The sequence below is a fragment of the Solanum lycopersicum genome, chromosome 10 (assembly GCF_036512215.1).
Source record: "Solanum lycopersicum chromosome 10, SLM_r2.1".
Taxonomy (NCBI): Eukaryota; Viridiplantae; Streptophyta; class Magnoliopsida; order Solanales; family Solanaceae; genus Solanum; species Solanum lycopersicum.
Window position 1 is genome coordinate 20,380,707 of NC_090809.1, and position 18,725 is coordinate 20,399,431.

The following is an 18,725-nucleotide window of genomic DNA, read 5'->3' on the forward strand; positions in this document are numbered from 1 at the left end:
TTGAGCTAGATAATTTGTATTGAGTTTAATATTAACACATTCAAGTCCTTATCCATTTTAAGAGAAAATTAAATTGAACCCAACTCAATATCTTATTTCAATCTCTTTTAATACTATTTATATGCGTTGATGTAATATATATTTATATATTACACGTACAAACAACTATTTATTTTATATTTTTTCAAAATTTATCGATCGATTTGTAATTTTTTTTAATGAGATTTTAAATTGTGGTTGTTAAATTTAAATAACATATATTAAAATTATTGAGATCAAAACCCAACCATTTAAATAAAGCCCTTACATAATTGGTATTTGAAATCCATTTCAATATGTGTGTAAACCCATGTTAAATATAAACCTTTGATTTTGTAGGGAATTGGGGGAGAAATAGATTCGATGAGGAAGTGGAGCATGGTTGAAGAATTGGAGAAGGTAGAAATTTCGGAGGAAGGTAATCATGGAGAGAGGGATTCATTGAAAATTGTGGCAGTGCTTCGAAGATTTGTGGGTGTGCAGCAACGCAGAGCCGAAGCTTATGCGAGGCTGAAGCGGTAAGGACATTGATTTTATGGTACCAAATCTCGTCTATTTATTTATTTGGGTTTTTGAAACTGCAAAACCCAATAACAGGTTTTTGAAAGGCAAAACCTAACCTTTAATTGATTGAGCTAATAAATAGGGAAACTGAAATCAAATCTTACACCTTATGATCTTCAAGGTACTACTGTGTGGATTCTTTCTTCATTTAGAAGTAGCACCTACCTATTTATGAGCTTCAACATTTCACCTTTAAGTCATAGCACCACGCTTACATTTCACCCACCTATAATATTCTTCCTTTGTACCATTTACTTTCATCTTAAGTTTCCAAAACATTGCTCTATCTTGGTCCCTCAACCTATGCCCTTAAATCAAATTTGTGGAGTATTAGGACCAACCATGACAACAACATGCATAGATTCTGTGTTCTAAGATACTTTTTTTTGGGTATAATAAACATAGACATGTGAATGTAATAGTTTATTATATGGACTGTTTGATCTCTTTGGAGTTGACATTTTTTTTGTTTACAAATTATGTAGAACCTCCTTGGTTCCTCTATTAAAATGAAAACAAATGTTTGCTGATCAGAAGAAAGAATCATTTGATTTTGCCAAATTCCAATGATGCCTTCGAAACCACAGTATGCTAACCCTGAAAAGACTAAAAAAGAAAAAGTGAAGGAGGTAACAGAACAAGCATGGAAGATGGGTAATTGATATGACATTCAAGCCTTATAGTAGTCATTACTTACTCGCACCCAAGGGTGTGTCCTAGTGGCTAATGAAGTGGTTTAGAACCTTGAGGTGTCAGTTCAAAACTCTATGGAGACAAAAAAACAATAGGTGATTCTTCCATCTGGCATAGCCTTGGTGGACAGAGCTAGCTAGTACGTGTTGCTGGTGGGAGGTGGAAAGTATTCCATGGAATTAGTCGAGGTGTGCGAGAGTTGGCCCAAACAGCAGTCATCAAAAGTAAAAAATAGAAAGAATAAAAATAGCCACTGCTTACTGAAATGATGTTTTAGTTATCAATAAGTAATTCGGTTTCTCATTCCTAATTTGCACCATTTATGGGCAGAAACCAATATGATCTGATTATCTTGACTATTGCTTCTTTTATATCAATTTTGATTGCTATCACCTGCAATTTTTTTATTCTTTTAGAGCATAAAAATGTATAATCTTTCTTTTATCTTTTAGCCTGGATGTGTTGCAGTTCTAAATGGTCTGATCATGCCCTTTGACTTGCAGAGGATTTGAAGATTATATGGCTTCAGGAGTAGAATCAACTTACCAACAGCTATGCAGTGAGATCACTGATGAATTTAATGATTGCTCAAAGCAGGTTAGTATGGTAATGCATCGTGCAGATATTAATCCAGCTTCTAGTTTGTTTTGAAGGAGGGGACAGGATTAGAGATCGGATCTACCTGTGTATTAACACAGTTCACTTATACTGTAATCCGTAATTAATCGGTTAAATCCTGCCTATGAGAAACCCCTCCTTAATTATTAGGTTCTTATCAAAAGAAGAAGACCCTCCATCCAGATAGGGATGAAAAGTTCATCTTTGACCCTTTCCCTCCTGATGACCCACACCAGCTGCCACTCCCAAATAATATTTATTAATTTTCTTACTACATATAGTATAATAGTTGTAAATAGTAGAATCATTTAGAGGTAGTCAACTTAAGCCTATGTTGCTCGGACTCTTTAAAAATACTGATGGATGCGTGTCGGATACTTCAAAATAGTGTATTTTTGGATAATCCAGCAGCATGTGTGAGAACACATTTGGAGGGTTCGAGCAACATAGACCTCTGCTACCATCGTACAGTTAATGCATAAGCAAACATGAGGTACAGTTTATCCATCTTATCCACGAGCTCCTTGATAGTACCATGTCATGATCCCTTCACTTGCATCATTCACTATACCTCAACTCTACCAGTGGTGTTATAATCCTTTTTGTCTGCCGCTCATAACTGTGGTTTGGCTTATAGCTCTGAACAATGGCATCATGTTTGCAATTTCTGAGCAAATTTCATCACTTCAGGTCCTTGAGATGGAGTCTCAGTTTCTAACTGCCCATTGCTTCCGAGAAGATCTGTCTCTACTTTTGAGATCTGTTCAAAATCAAGAAAAGATGAAGCTGCAACTGGTATTTCTGTCATTGAGTTTGCAGTTTAATAGAAATCAGCTGTGAAATAGTATATGTTCTGTTTGACCTTTTGTTTCTGTGCATCAGTAGAACAATGCCCACTGTAATCCCACAAGTGGGGTCTGAGGAGGGTAGTGTGTAGGCATACCTTACCCGAGGTAGAGAGGTTTTCGGGAGACCCTCGGCTCAAGTAACACATATCAAAGCAAGGAAGACATCACTAATAATAGGGGAATCATTCTAAAACATACAAAGAAAAGGAGCAATAAACATAACAAAATGAAATGATAATTGAAGCACAATAAAACATGTAATGGCAAAATTGAGGGACCACAAACTTTGAGAGTTTCTGTGCATTAGTAGGTCTTCTTAATCACTTAATGTTGTAAAAACATTGAGAAAATACAGAAAATGCCCCTCCTAAACTTTTCCTGAAAACTCAGTGAGATAATTCAACTTCACAGGTGATTGATTATTTACCCCCCTATTTTTTCGTCCGAAGTGAATTTAATACCCTTTTGAAAATGGAGATCCAATCTAATGAGGGGCAGTATGTTATACACACAGCCACATCATATGTCACCTCAAACAACATACCCAGTGAAAATCCACTTAATTTTTTTTCACTCTATTTACACTTTTTCCCACTTCCACCATCTCCTTCGAATTTCATATACTTCTGCTATTCCCTCTTCTCCACGGACATTCTACCACTCCACAACTCCCTTTGCTTCAACTGTTACTTGACTACTTTCTCTGAGTCATCTTCTCCTTTTATTTTATTTTTAATTTCCAATCACCGTTATCCGGAGCTGTCAACATCAATATACACCTACAGCCATTGCCAACAACACAACCTACAATTTATTGTCCTAGTCTAATATTGTTTTCAAGACTATCAGAGTATCAGTTATATTTTTAATCACAGAAAACAGGAGAAAAAAGTGAGAAAAATAATCCAGCACACACCTAGATCGTTGAGATAAAGTGAATAAAATGAATCACCATCTTAATTGGAAAAAATGTTGTAGATGAGCACAAATCTTCCCAGGGCCAGTCAATTGAAAAATTTCCCTTGATTTCTAATTTATTTATGCCACTTTTTCCTTCTTCATTTTGTTTAATTAATGGCTTGTTTGGAATGCCATATGGTAATTGGATTTCAGTGCAATTGGGTGTAATGACACAGTTTGACCAATTTGTTTGGGCTTGCAATTACTTGGAAGGGAATTGGGTGTAATAGGGAGAGGATAATTGCACTCTCCAATTTCCAAGGGGGTTGAGAATTGAGTGCAATTGCATCATGTAACAACGAGGTTTCTTTTAAATTTATTTCCCGTGTATTTTTATTTTTATGTCTTTTCTTCATAATTTATTTTTTCTATTAATTTAATTTAATTTTTTGTATTTCTACAATTAAATTTTTTTTGAAGTTACTAAATGTCTTTTTCTTTTATTTTCTTTCTCATTTCCCAATTTTTAATCCTTGCGATTCCACTTTTTTTATTAGTTTTTTTAATTTTTTTTTGTGTAGCTACATTATTGTTCTAGTTTTTGAAATTACATCTATTAGAAAGAATGAGTGATTAACACACTTGATATACAATGAAGTGATGTTATATAAGTAGAATTTTGTTGTGGAATGAGGTTATAGACTCATGCTTTGCCTTTCTTTTGGATTGCATTTACTTAAGTTCATTGAAACTTACTTTGTATTATGTTCAATTAGACATAAGAGTATTCATAATTATGTTAAACTTTCTTTTTTGGATTTTAAATTTAAGTTATGTTTTTGAATTCAATTTATTTATTTTATTATTGATTTGTTATTTCAAAAATGTGGTCTTAGGTTCAAATCTCAGTGGATACAAATAAAACACTAGGTGATTCTTCCCATGCCTTAGCCTTGGTGGAGGTGACAAGTATCTGATGAAATTAGTCGAGCTGTTTGAAATTTGGCCCGGACCACGTCATAATATTTTTTATTTTTTTTTGTTTCAAAAAATAGTGTGATGGTCGAAACACAAGAAACAAACATATGTCCAAAACTACAAGGGTACAACTAGCACTACAACTGACACTAATAATCCTAAACCTCTGCAAGGCAAGACAACAATCTAGCCCTACTAACCTTCTATCCTAATACGCAACCTCCACTTCTTCCTATTTTAAGTCATGTCCTCAACATGATGAAGCTATGCCATATCTTGTCCAATCACCTCTCCCCAATACATTTTTGGCCTACCTCTTCCTCTCCGCATACCCCCAACATCCAACCTCTCGCACCTTCTCACTAGCAGTCTGCGCACCTCTTTTTCACATCCCAAATCATTTGTCTCGCTCATCTTGTCTGCCACATAGGCCACTCTCAGTTTCTCTGGATAACCTCGTTCCTAATCTTGTTGCTCTTAGTATGCCAACACATCCATCTCAACATTCTCATCTCCACAACATGCATCTTCTGAACATGTGACTTCTTGATTGGCCAACACTCCACCCATACTACACAATCGATCTAATCACCACTTTTTGTAACTTACCTTTAAGTTAGGTGGTACCTACTTATCGCACAAAACTTCAGAGGCAGGCCTCCATAGCATCCATGCCTCCCCTATGTGATCTGTGACATCATCGTCGATGTCCCCACTACCCTGGATTACCAACCTAAGATACTATTTTTTTCTCTCTTTGTAATATTTTGTGTTGCTAGCCTCACTTCCACGTTTGCTTTATCCAACGCAACACTGAATTTATTCCAAATATTCCATCTTGGTCCTGCTCAACCTGAAACCTTTGGACTCCAGAGTTGTCTCCAAACCTCCAACCTAGTATTGTCTCTGTCCCGTGTGTCATCAATCAGTGCTATGGCATTGGCAAATAACATACACCATGGAACCTCCTCATGAATAGATCGTGTTAACTCATCCATTACCAAGGCAAAAGAGGAGAGCTAAGAATTGATCCCTGGGGCAGCCCCATCTCAACTGGAAAGTACTTTGAGTTTCCTCACACCATTCTAACTTGAGTCTTAACTTCATTTCAGATGTCCTTTATCGTCCTAATCTAAACCATCAAAACACCTCTACCTCTAGAGGATATCCCTTGAGACCTTATCAGACTTTTCAAGGTAACTGAACACCATATGTAGGTCTCTCTTTCTTTCTCTATGTTTGTCCACTAGTCTCCACACATGAGTGCTTCAGCAGTCGATTGTCTCAGCATGAATCCAAGTTGATTCTTGGAAATGAACACCCCTATCCTCACTGTCTTCTCCACGACTCTCTTCCAAACCTTCATAGTGTGACTTAACAATTTTATACCCTTATAATTGTTACAATTTTGGATATCACTTGTACAATGGAACCATTTTACTGCATCTCTATTCTTCAGGCACTTTTGCCACTTAAAAATTGAATTAAACAACCCAGTTAACCACTTCATACCTGGCTTCTCTATGCACTTCCAAAATTCCACCGAAATCCCATCCGGTCTGGTCGCTCTTCCTCTATTCATCCTACTAATAGCATGTATAACATCCTTAACATTAAAATACCTATATTGCCGGAAATCTTTCAAAGTACGCCAACTCACCCAATGCATGTTTCTGTTCCCTTCTCCTTTCAGGAGCTTGTGGTAGTAAGCTTGCCATCTTTACTAAATGGATGTCTCTTCCACCCACACCTTGCCTTCCCCATCCTTATGCACTTCAGTTGATCGAAGTCGGAACCTTTGTCCCCTAGCTTGACTATGGTGTAATTACTAGGATGTGTAATTACTGCCCTAGTAAATATGCCAATTCTAATTATCTAGTGGCTTTCCAAATAGACCCTAATACTAAATTCACCAACAAATTTCTCTACGTGAACATAGTGTAAGGAGGAGGATAATATATTTTGACCAATAATTTATCACCTATTGTTCCTCAATTTTATGTTCCCAAAAACTACATTAACTATGGCGAAAGAGAATGTAATATATCTTTGAGTCAGTGTTGTGAAAAGCGCGCTTAAAGCGCCTTCAAAGCGAGGCAACCCTTGTGCGCTTTTTTATCTTGAGGTGAGGCGATCTGAAAAAAGCTCTCGCTTCAGATGAAGAAGCGCGAAGCGACCCTAAGGCAAAAGCGCAATAAAGCGCGCTATTTATAAAAAAAGTGACAATTAGGGTTTTTTAAAATAAAATTAGTTTTTTTTAAAAAATAATTTGAAATATCACATTCTCTCTCCTCACGACTCTGCTTTCACGACTCTTTCCCTTCTTTCTCTCCTCGTAGCTCTTCTTTCACAATACTTCTTTCCTTTCTTTCTCTCCTGACGATCTCGACTGAGGCTGCCTCTCTCTTCAACCTCGACTGCAGGTAACTTTTTGTTCATCTCTTTTTTAGCTAATGTTTATTAGTTCATCTCTATGAGTTTCTTATCTCCTGAAATATACAATCTTCGCCTGTGCTTCATCTCTTCATCTCTTTGAGTTTTGACAACTCTAGTTTTTTCTTCTTCTTCTCTTCTTTACTTCATCTCTGCTGCCTGCTCTGTTTCTAATTACTGCCTGCTGCCTGCTCTGTTTCTAATTACTGACTGCTGCCTCCTCTGTTTTTTTTTCAATTCTTTTGCTTATTTTTTTTAAAAATTTTGTGATTAGTCTAGCAGCCTTGTTGAAGAATAGGAGTTTGAATCTTTGTGATTTAATTATGTTTTTGATTTTTTGCTTTATATGTTATGACTTATGAGTATTTTTGCCTATGTAATTTCTTTCAATTTAAGACTATATTACCTCTATTTAGTTATTTAATATTTTTTTTTATTTTTATACTAAATGTCGCTTTTTAAAAAAAAAGCGCGCGCTTCGCTTCACGCTTCTCGCTTCTGTGAAGCAAGCCCTCGTCGCTTTTTTCCGCTTCTCGCTTCTCAAAACACTGCTCTGAGTGAAGGTAGAATTAAAATTAATAGTGGTGTTCAGGGAGTGGAGAAAGAAAGACATGTTTGTCTGTTTAGGGAAGAAAGGTGATTGGGAAGAAGACAAACAAGGAAGAAGAATGAAGAACAAAATCAAAAAATGGAAAAAGAATAAAAAACATAAAATGAAAAAATGTTAAAAAAATAATTAAGTACAGTTACTTTTTTTTTTGAAAAACCAATATGAAGATGACAAGTATATGAGCTAGGCTGCATTTGGTATTTTCTCTTCTCACGTGATTTGAGACAAATGATAGCAGATCTTTTTCCCGAACACCTGTTAGGGGGTATTAAATTCAGTTTGGACAAAAACAGGGGTTCTTAATAATCACCCATTAATAGTTGGATTGTGTAACTAAGTATTCGAAACAACTTTTATTACATGCTTAATGCTCAAAAGGTTTACATGTCCTGATTTTGGATTATTTTGCCATGCATGTCTGCAAGCTTAACCCTCAATTTCTTTTTATGCTCATGTTGGTACATTTGTTTCTTATTTGGTTCGAATAGCTTGTTTAGGTTTAATGACCAGTGATTAATATCCATTTATTTAAAGCATTTGTTTGATATGAAAGACTGGTCCCAACTAATGGTAGCTTCAATTAATAAGCATGATGAGAATGATAATATATTTGTTGTTAAGAACATTATAATGGCGGTAATGCACATGCATTTAGACTTCTAAGAACTACTATGTTTATTTTCTTGGCGGTGTTTGGCTGGACACGACTTTAAGAAAGAAAAACTGACTTTTATAGATTACTTAAATGTATATGACAACAGAAAGTACCCTTAAGGATCTGATGATCTATAACTTCTTGTGTCACACTTCCTTTAGGAGGATCAGTTTAAGGGGAAAATTGAGCTTTAATAGTTTGTGTTTCTAAATGTAGAAATGTGTCGATCTCTTAGCAACATACTAAAAAAGGGAAGAGTTCTATATAAATCTAAACATGGGAACTAGGTGTAATTTTATCTTCTCCAGAATCCACGCCCAAACTATCTTCCCATGAACTTTCCTCTTCTTATGTATCCTAGATTCAAGAATTAGTCCAAATATTTGATGTTCAGAGTGCTAGTTATGTTGTCTATGTATGTGAGAAACATGGCAAGCTGCCATTTCTTTTTTATGACTTTGCTTGATGTTTTGTCGCAATTTGTCCGGCAGACCGCCACAATACAAGTCTTGAAAAGAGCTGGCCGCCCCTCGGAGCGTCCAGTGAGTCATGAAAATTGTAGATTTAGTAAGCCAACTGGACATGAATGCGTGCATATCCAGAAGATAACCGAAGCTTCAGGCACTGAAGAAGCAGAAGCTGATGCTGAATTTGATAATGCTCTCAAGGAGGCTATCAATGGTGTTCAAGATGCAGTGACGGCAATAAATGACCATTTGGAAGAAGTTAGGTATGAGATTGCAGCACTTGAAGACTAAAGGTGTAGTCGGTTGACTTTGCCTTTTAAGTTGTTAAAGGCACAATGCTATGAAAAGTCACCCCGTAAATTCCATGGCAATCAAGATATTGTTCATCATAACGGTTTTATTCGTATAGGCAGCAAACATTTTATTGTTGATGGTGGCACAAGGAGTTGATATATGTGTTGCATTGAGAAGTCTATTTGAGCTATTAAATTAAGCTTTCAAAATTGGTGCTCAATCTTATCATAAAGAACCTGGGCATTGTTAAGCTAATTTGTCTTTAGCTTTTTGGTCACTGTATAGTAAAAGGTAAATATGTCGAGTTCCATGCCATTGATGAAAAAAGAGAAAATGGCGGAAAGCTCACAAACCGACTCCAGATATTTGCACAAGTAGGAAAGGTATTTTATTTTGTTGAATGACAAGTGCTATGTAATCTAACTTCCACCTAACCACATTAGTCAGTAGAGTCTAAAACTAACTCTTAACAGCTTAGCGCTAAACAATAATTAACCAACTAACATGTTTAGGAAGTTAGACTTTATTTATCTCAATCTAGGCACATTGAGAATATTTTTCAGTCCTAGCTTGGACATGAAATGCGTGTGTTGGTGAGTGTCTGCTAGTAGGTAAGTAGAGGACAAATATAATGGAATTAGTAGACTGTTGAGTCTTATCTCGGATAAAATACAATCAATATCTATATGAAGTGGATGATTAGTAGCAATTGCAGTTCTGCATAGCTGTCTTGCTATGACAATTCACAAGGACAAACAAATACTTCTTTGAACTCAACAACTCTAGGTGCTAAGCTCCTATTAAGCTTCTGTTGACTTCTTGATGTATAGTTACCTCCTTATATTTTCGAGAAATCAAAGAATCACCAAGCTTGATCAAATATCCTGTTAGACATCTTTTGGCGTTGGGGAACAAGTTGTTTACAATAAATACCCAATTAATAGATATCTGACAATCCTAATAGAAGCTTCATGTGTGAAGCCTTGGGATGTTCCATCATTTGACAAACACTGAACAACAAAGCTGATATCAGGTCTAATCACTGTTAAGTATAACAATCTCCCTATATGTTTTTAATATTTTCATGACCCAAAGTCCGTCCTAGTCATAATATGACGTATAGGACCTCGAGAGACCCAATACAATCCACTTAGCATGCATATACAAGGTAATAGAATCTTAAAGAGTTCAAAAGACATTTGAAAGTCTAGTATAATTCTCAAAGCCATCTATTGGAAAGTGAGTGAGACGTGACCCATACATCTCACTATGAAATTAAAAGATATGAAAGCAATAAAGAATCTAGGTACTCGAAACATGAGGACTCACCAATCTTCAATGTCTATATGGAATCACTGGCTATGAGTGCTGGGAATGGAACCGTAAGACCCTACATCAGTGAAACAATGCAGGCACAAGTATGCAGTAGTACATGGAATGTACCAAGTATGATAATAATCCATAAGAATTATGAAATCTTGCTAAAAGGGACTTTATATGACATGCAGTGATCAAGCTAAATCATAAAATAATATGTTAGAATACATAAGTTGAAATCATGGTCAATACAAGCTAAACATCTTTAAAATACATTTGAGATGCTTCCAAAAGTAACCTTAGTTCATTCTTGTATGAAGTTATCCATTAACTAACATAGACCATGTGAGATATAAAATGGAATCTTGGGTCTATTTCACATCGAAAAGAGTGTCTATTCCACACCGAATGAGATGTCCTTACTTGCCAAAGTAAGAACCATAAACTTCTAGCTTCGGTGGATCCACTAGCTAATCACTATCTAAGACAATCTATGGTGACACATAGTTATGTGATAGGGAGATTTCTACTAAAAATCCAACCTCAACTATGGGAGATCTTCTATCTTGATATCCCCTCGGTGGTAAGCATAAATCCCACGAAATTGTCATTGATCTGTAATTTATCTTATTATTCATGGAAGGGCACATGAAGTGGCCAATCAAAGCTAGAATTCATTAGAATAGTCAATCCAGGTGTGAAAACCTTTCAACCTTATAAATTATTTATGTGAGAAAATCCTTTCACAATAACTTCATATGTGAGAAATAATTTCACAACAACAATTCATAAAGATGCATGCATATCTTCATAAATTCATCTTTCATATTTCAAAAGTTTCATCATATAATCAAAATCCAGAAAATTATGGATCATGCACGGGTTCAATTGAATTGTACTTTAAAACATGTAGTTATCTTAATTCATGCATAAAATAACATAAAACAATCATTGGATCATAACTGAGAGCAACCCACGAGATTCAATAAAACCTTATTTTCAATTAGAGAACACTAACTTGTAATATTGGAGAATTTAGAAACCGTATGGGGGAAGAAACCCATAGATGAATACTATTATACCTTGATGTCAAAATCCCCCAATAAATGGTGAATTTGGAGTTTTGATCATGAAACCTAGACTTGTTCTTCAATCTTTAGAGAGAAATTGTGTGGGAAAAACTTGGTCAACTTTTGGGATTTTAGGAGATGGAGTTCAATTGGGTAATTTGGGGGTTAAAAATGTTTATATAGGGACTAGGGTAGAAGGTAAAACGACATAGTATTGATTTAAACCCATTATGACATTACCCAAAAGCCCTTCAATTAAAATTGTCGAACCTTCACTGACGGTTCAAACCTACTGTCTGTAGGTCCTTCTACGCATCGTCCTAGTCAACCGTAAGTGGGTTTTAGGGACTTGTTGTTAGACCTTCAAACTAAGAGGCCCATGTACGATTGGTAGGTCTACCTACGGACCGTACATGGCCACTGTAGGTCCTAAAAACTTTCAAAAAATTTACTTCCTTTTTTCTTGTCACCTCCGTATGCCACCTACGTCCCATAAGTGCTTTTACCAATAGTAGGTAGGAGCTGTAGAGGTCACACCTAAAACCTAGAAACTGCATTTTCTATTCTTCTAAAATTCAAGTGTTACAAATATCTCTATGGATCGGGAAACGATCCTATCATAATTATCACCAACATGTTTATCAAATCCAACAATTATGTACTTGAGATTAAGCTCCATGGGAGATCCAATATGTCTAAACCATGCAAATCCCAGTTTAAAGATAAATTCTAGTACATACTGTGATGACCCGTCACATCATCATTCCACAAAGGCACCACGTAGCATAAATGTGTCTATGTGGAAGCTTACATGATAAGAATTTGTGGGAAAATATTCTAGCCATGTAGAGAATTTTAGGAAAGAGCTTATTTGTAAATATGTACTTATGTAATAATTATTATTTGCATATTATCTCCTACTTAGTATTATAAATAGATGGGCATCCATTTGTAATATCATCAAGCCAAAATCAATCGTTCTCTACTCAATTCTTTCTAACAATTCTCTTGTGTTCTTTCTTTCATTTTCTTGGCGATTCCTAGAGTCTTAGGTTTACTTGACGTAGAAAGATCATACGCAATTGGTGGAATACCGCGAACAAGTTATCAAGTACCACATGTGCTTAGTAAAAGACTAAGGATGTGGCAACACAATATCAAAGTGAGGTCGTAACAAAATGAATGGAAACACCCATGCTAACGTCACCCATGATGCCACCGGCAAGAAGGGCTATGACAAAAAGATGAATGCTACCAACAAGAACCATAGGTGCCACTCGAGGTTGAGCCAAATGAAGCCTTACATCCCTAGAACATTCTACTTTAAAGGCGAGAGAGAATGATATGGAGCTTCTGCCCAAGGAGATCTCACTTGGTAGAGAGTGGGTCATGAAGATTAATAAGGGGAAGGACACAATCTAGATATTTTCCCAATGCTTTGGGGAGATAAAACACACTCTAAGCGTTCTCCAGGGGCATACTCTTAAAGATATTACAAGCATCTGGAACAACTTGGATAGGCGTACATGTATTTAGACAGAGACAAGGTATACCATATCTATGTTAGAGTGCAAGCTCATGGGGTCTTGAGCAACATCAACGCGATGAAGGCAAAGATGGAGGCACTCAAAGAGAAGGTCAATTATCGATTGACAAAGACCACCAAATATATTATCATAATTAAGGAGACTAAGATTGAGTCTCCCGAGACCCACTGTTCAAAGGTGTTCCCGATGCTCAAGAAGTAGAGAACTTTATTTTGCCCTTGGTAGATTTTAGAGAATGCCATTCTATGGTTGAAACAAAAATCAGCTGAATTTGACAAAGTTTTTTGTGCACAATTAGTACATGAGATCAAGTTAAGGGAAAATTCAAGCATCATTTCTTCTAAAATAATGTCGTATACAAGGCCAATAGAAAATTTATGGAGTTGAAGAACCCAAGGAACATGCAGGACCACATCAAAGAGTTTCTAACCCCTGCGCTTCAAATTCCAAACCTCACCAATGATGACTTGTTGTTCCAATTTTTAGACGGGTTGCAAAATTGTAATAAGAAGGAATTGCAACGCTGAGAAGTCACTGATGAAGACCAAGACATTGTGGAAGCCGTCTTTTATAAATTTCAGAAATGAAAAGGATAACAAAGAGACAGGCAATAAGTTGGAGAATGACATTGCTAAGAGTGAAGGATATAGTGGTAAAAGTAAGAAAGCACATCAACAACACTAAAAGACTCAATGTCACATTCGGAAAGTACCTCCTAGACGTAACCGGCGTCGTCATCCTCGGAGAGGACTAAGACTAGCCTCTTAGCATTCATCATTATATTTCATCGGTAAAAAGTGTGAAAAATTAAAACTTTTCATCTACATCTACATTAGGAAGTTTACATAGACCTCTCACATACACGTAATATATACATAGGGAGTTTACATAAACTTCTCATATAGGAAGCACTACATAGGCTTCGACTTTTATGTCACATATACAATAACAAGATAAAGTCTAATAGATGTGCCTCATATAAAACCATCTAAGTCAAAATAGAACAATTCGCGCATAGCCTTTACACAAATGCCTAATTTCCACTTAGGGCTTACAACAATGTCTTGAACAATAAGAGTGAAACGAATGTCTTTATACTATAGCAATGTAACATAGGTAGAATGAGAAAAGGCATCATCCTCGGATCTTGAGGACATACCGCACTTTGACAAAATATCCAAGACTTCCTTGCAAATTGGTCACCAACCCTTCAATGATCGAAACCTAAAATGTTTCGAGAAAAGAGAGAAATAGGGGTTAAAACATCACTTGTACTAAATATGAAAACATATGCACACAGAATATAGAAATCATGCTAAAAGGAACATTTGTTCAAAACCATGCCAAGTTACTTTGAAAAGCCTTATGCACAATCAAGAACACATATAGGACAATAACCACATATTCATTAAGGCAATAACATATCCAACACAAGACCAAAATCATCAAGTATAACCAAGGCAACATGTTCAATAGCATATTAGGAAGCTAAAGCAACTTCAACATCATGTTACAACAACAAAGTATGTATAAGAGTTAATCACATAACAACATATACAAGACCCTTACTTCTAACCCACCATCAATTCTACAAGTGCAATGACCAAGTAAAGCTCTATAACCTTATTCAACCAAGTGACCCACAAAGGACCATAAGCAATGCCTAATATCACATAACATAGCATCAAGAGTAGTCATCATCATATTTAGCAATATAGACCAATAACATATTCATAAGTGACACTATAATCATAAACATCAACATGTAAAATCCACATATGCATATCATTCACTTTAGAAGAACATAAGAACATCCTCCTATCATTCCCTCAAGGCCAACTAGTGCAATGTATAGGTAGAGTCCCATACCCCTACCTAGACTAAGTCAAACCTCTTAAGTAATCCTAGTTACACTCAACTTTATTATTTCATTTTACTTTCGTAATACTTGCCTTAATCGACATTGACAACAAGAGCTAAATGTGGAATCTGCTGTCATGAAACCCTACACCGAAAGAAGGTGGACTACTTGCCAAGGTAGTACCAAAGCATGAATATAACATTTTAGGTGGATCCATTAGCTAGTATTACTATGGGGGAAACATAGTTCAAGAACCAGGAGATGTATTTGGGACCCTTTTTATGCCTTTGGCATTATAATCTCCAATCTCATGAGTACAATAGTGAACCTACATTCCCTACTTGGGAAGGGACACTCCTCGATACTAGTTCACTCGGTGCTAAGCTAGAGACCCCTTTGAAATGTCTATTTTTTAACAATCATAACTTAGTTAAGGTCATAGGAGAATAGATCCTTGTATAGTCATAATCATGATCTCAATAGAAATTGCATGAGAACATCTTTCATTACAACCCTCATAGGTGAGATTAGCAAATTAACATCATTATCTTATAGTAAGACACATATATACTTCATAACCAACCTAATATCATTACATCTTAAGAATGATCTCACAATCAAATAATCAAGACATTTCAATTGCATCATCATACCACATCTACTAGGTTAAACATCAAGAAATACTACAATTGAACAATAATATATCATAATATAATCATAATAAACAAAATAAACCATAGAGAATACAACTTAGAAGATCAAATTCGTATTAGGAATAAACCCATATGGAATCATCCTTTTGAAAAACCAATTTTTGGAAGAACCCTTTGGGAAAGGAATCCCAAAGGTGAAGAGTTACCATACCTTGTTAATTGTTGAAGATTGATGGATAAAACCATCCTTATTGCTTCCCTATAATACTTATACTTTGGTCTTATTTGGAGTTTCCTTGGGAGAGAAAGTAGAGAGAAGGAAGAGAAATTTGGGTTTGGAATTTTGGTGTGTTTAGTTGTGTTTATGCTCAGGGTAGGTCATATAGTTAATTGACTAACCTAATTAACCACCAATAATCACTGATTAAACCCAGACTATCTAACTTAACTAAATAATGTCTTAAAAACACAATAGTAAAATTGGAGACTGACCTACGAGACCTTGACCTACGGTCCGTAGGCTAGTCGATGGGGCCTTGGACCAATCGTCCTGCAGGTCCGTAGTTCTTGTCAGAGAGTTTGCATTTTAGACTTTTCGTGAAAATGTTTAAGTGACCATCGATGGAGGCATCAACGCTCCTTCGATCAGTCCACGCCTCGTCACCCGCAACCGTTAATGACTACTGCCTGCACTGCCTTAATTGGCAAGTTTGGGTCAAAATGAAAGGGTCCTTCTCAAGGACCCTTTGTTGTACCTTGATGTTTTTAACCTAAACTTACTCTAACATGTTTTATACTCCTTTCACCATATTTTATCAAATTTTGACTCCTAAAACCCAGTGAAATAAGCTAAGGCACACTAGCACCTTTTTGCACAAGTCTCTGGATGTCATGGATGTTTGTTGATGTTTTGAATCTAATACTTCCTAAATGACTTCCATACATTATCATTGACCTTACAACAATATTTGAAACCTTAGAAACTTATCTAAGGCTCTAGATTAGGTTTTGGATTTTTGGAGTGTTAAACTCAAAGTACCTATAAGTTCGATAACAACAAGTCAATTGGTCACTAGAGCTATACGTAAAAGAAAGCACAGTCTGGGAGGAAGAGATGCAACATATGTAGAGGGACACATAGATATTTGAAGGACTGTCTCAACTTTATAGTCTTAGCACTATGGTGCATCACCATAACAAGAAAAAACAAGAAAATAGTCCAGAATCAACTCAATTACGAGTGATTTTAATATGTGATTCCACCATAAAGTCATCTAGCCAGATTAAAGAGAAAAGAAATTATTATACGGATGTAGCGCCCCAAAAATTCCCACTCAAATTTCAGACCTTGATTTTTTTTAGAATGGTGCTATGGAAAAAATCTGCAGATTGTAGAAGTTTCTATGGACCACAGGTGAGTTCGTAAAATCATGCTTTGAAAAATTGTTCCCAAGTCAAAGTTTCACAGACCAAAGTACGACTCATAGAAACTTCTACAGTTCGTAGAAAGGCTCGTGGAACTGAAGTCCAGAAACAACCCTATTAAGCATCCTACAATTGAGAAGGATGACCTATCGAAGTTCCAGAGAGGATCTGGAGATCCCAACTACAGAGATCTAGAACCCAACATGTTTTCTACGAGATAGTATGGTCTATAAACCTTTGTACAAGCTATACATGGCCTTTTGTAGACAACTTCGGTTAGTATTTAAAGGGTCTATTGTTAGTCTTTTCCACCCTTTATAAACCTATACCTCGATTAATATCATAAGAAAACTCTAGAATAAACTTGAGTCTAAAGCTTCATTACCTATTAAGTTACTAGATAAGAATACTTAGGTCAACTTCAGATAATCATATCCCTTATCATATTATGAATTAGGTGGCACATGACCTATCAAATTAAAGATCTATGAATCCTGTTTCCAATTCCACCTGTTTGCTTAATTTTGAGCTCAAAGTAAAAATTAATATCCATTTTCGTGAAGATTTGTCAGGCTGACGATATTCTACCACTAGACCTACGAACAATGGAAATTTCCACAAATTGTATACCCTTCCATGAAGAATTTCTGCATTTTTTTTGCAACTTTATACATGCATTCTAGGGTTGTTTTGGTCATTTTCTCAAGCTTTTATGTCACATTCGGGGAGTACCCTTTAGACATAATTGGCATCGTCGTCCTCAAATGTCATATCCGGGGAGCACCCCTTAGAAGTAACATGGCGTACTTGATCTCTTGGAGGTCTTATACAAGCCCATAGTTATCATTAATCGCATTGACATAGTAAATTTAGCGAAAAATTTAAAACTTCCTTAGCACATCATATGCTATTAACATCACTTCATATATTTAGGAAATATCATATTACATACTTAGACTCTAAGTCTCTTTGCCATCTTGGATTCAACAACATTAGAGTATATTAGGGACACGACACTTACAACATAATACATAAGTACAATATTTAATACGCTTTACAATAAACCATAAGTAGGAGATCCTTGGAACTTAAGGATTCATTTCATTGATCTTGGAAATCATCTATAAAGCTCTTCACCATTCAAGACATCCTTTAAGCATTCATAACCTACACTTTGTGTCAAAAGTAGAGAAGAATGGAATTAATACAAGAATGCACTAAGTATGACAACCATGCAAAAACATGAATTTAAAAGGGACATTTTCTTGAAATCATACTTCATGCCTTTTTGAGTAGATCTTTAAAAAAACTTTAGACAATTGCATTTATATCATTTCCATACTTCATATAGACATATTCAAAGGCCAAACATCATATAAAATCACATATAGAATTTATGACATTTTCAAATCACATTACAGTGAGTTATTTTCCTTTTTTACACTGAACTATCTTTTCTTTTAGTCATTAATCTCCCAAGTAACCCCCTAGTGATACTTGGTGCAATGCATCACCTTAAGGTCACGAGGAGACATACATATAACCTACATAATCCAACACATCTTATCATATAAGTATAATATATCAAAAACACATTTAAGTCAAGACTCTATTGGCTTTACAATAAGCTACATCAACTTGCACATATATTGACTTCACTTCACATAAATCATTATAAGATCTTGTTTATGACCCCAATCTTAGTCTACTAGTGCAATGTACATGTGACGCCCCATAACCCCACATCAACATA

At 35.7% G+C, this 18,725-nt stretch overlaps 1 protein-coding gene across 3 annotated transcripts in view; it reads left to right on the forward strand.

Annotated features, from left to right (window-relative positions):
* Positions 1–276: 276 nt before the first annotated feature.
* The window catches only part of LOC101254136 (uncharacterized), a 41,244-nt gene continuing 22,795 nt past the window's right edge, over positions 277–18,725 (forward strand). The window contains exons 1-4 of one of the 3 annotated variants that reach the window (XM_004248471.5): positions 277–557; positions 1,800–1,893; positions 2,605–2,709; positions 8,830–9,308. In XM_004248471.5, coding sequence (XP_004248519.1) covers positions 403–557; positions 1,800–1,893; positions 2,605–2,709; positions 8,830–9,096 — 621 coding nt within the window. In that variant the 5' untranslated portion in view covers positions 277–402 and the 3' untranslated portion in view covers positions 9,097–9,308. Of the gene's footprint in view, positions 558–1,799; positions 1,894–2,604; positions 2,710–8,829; positions 9,309–18,725 lie in introns of those variants that run through there. The other 2 variants (XM_004248472.5, XM_010328974.4) reach the window with 2 other exon arrangements.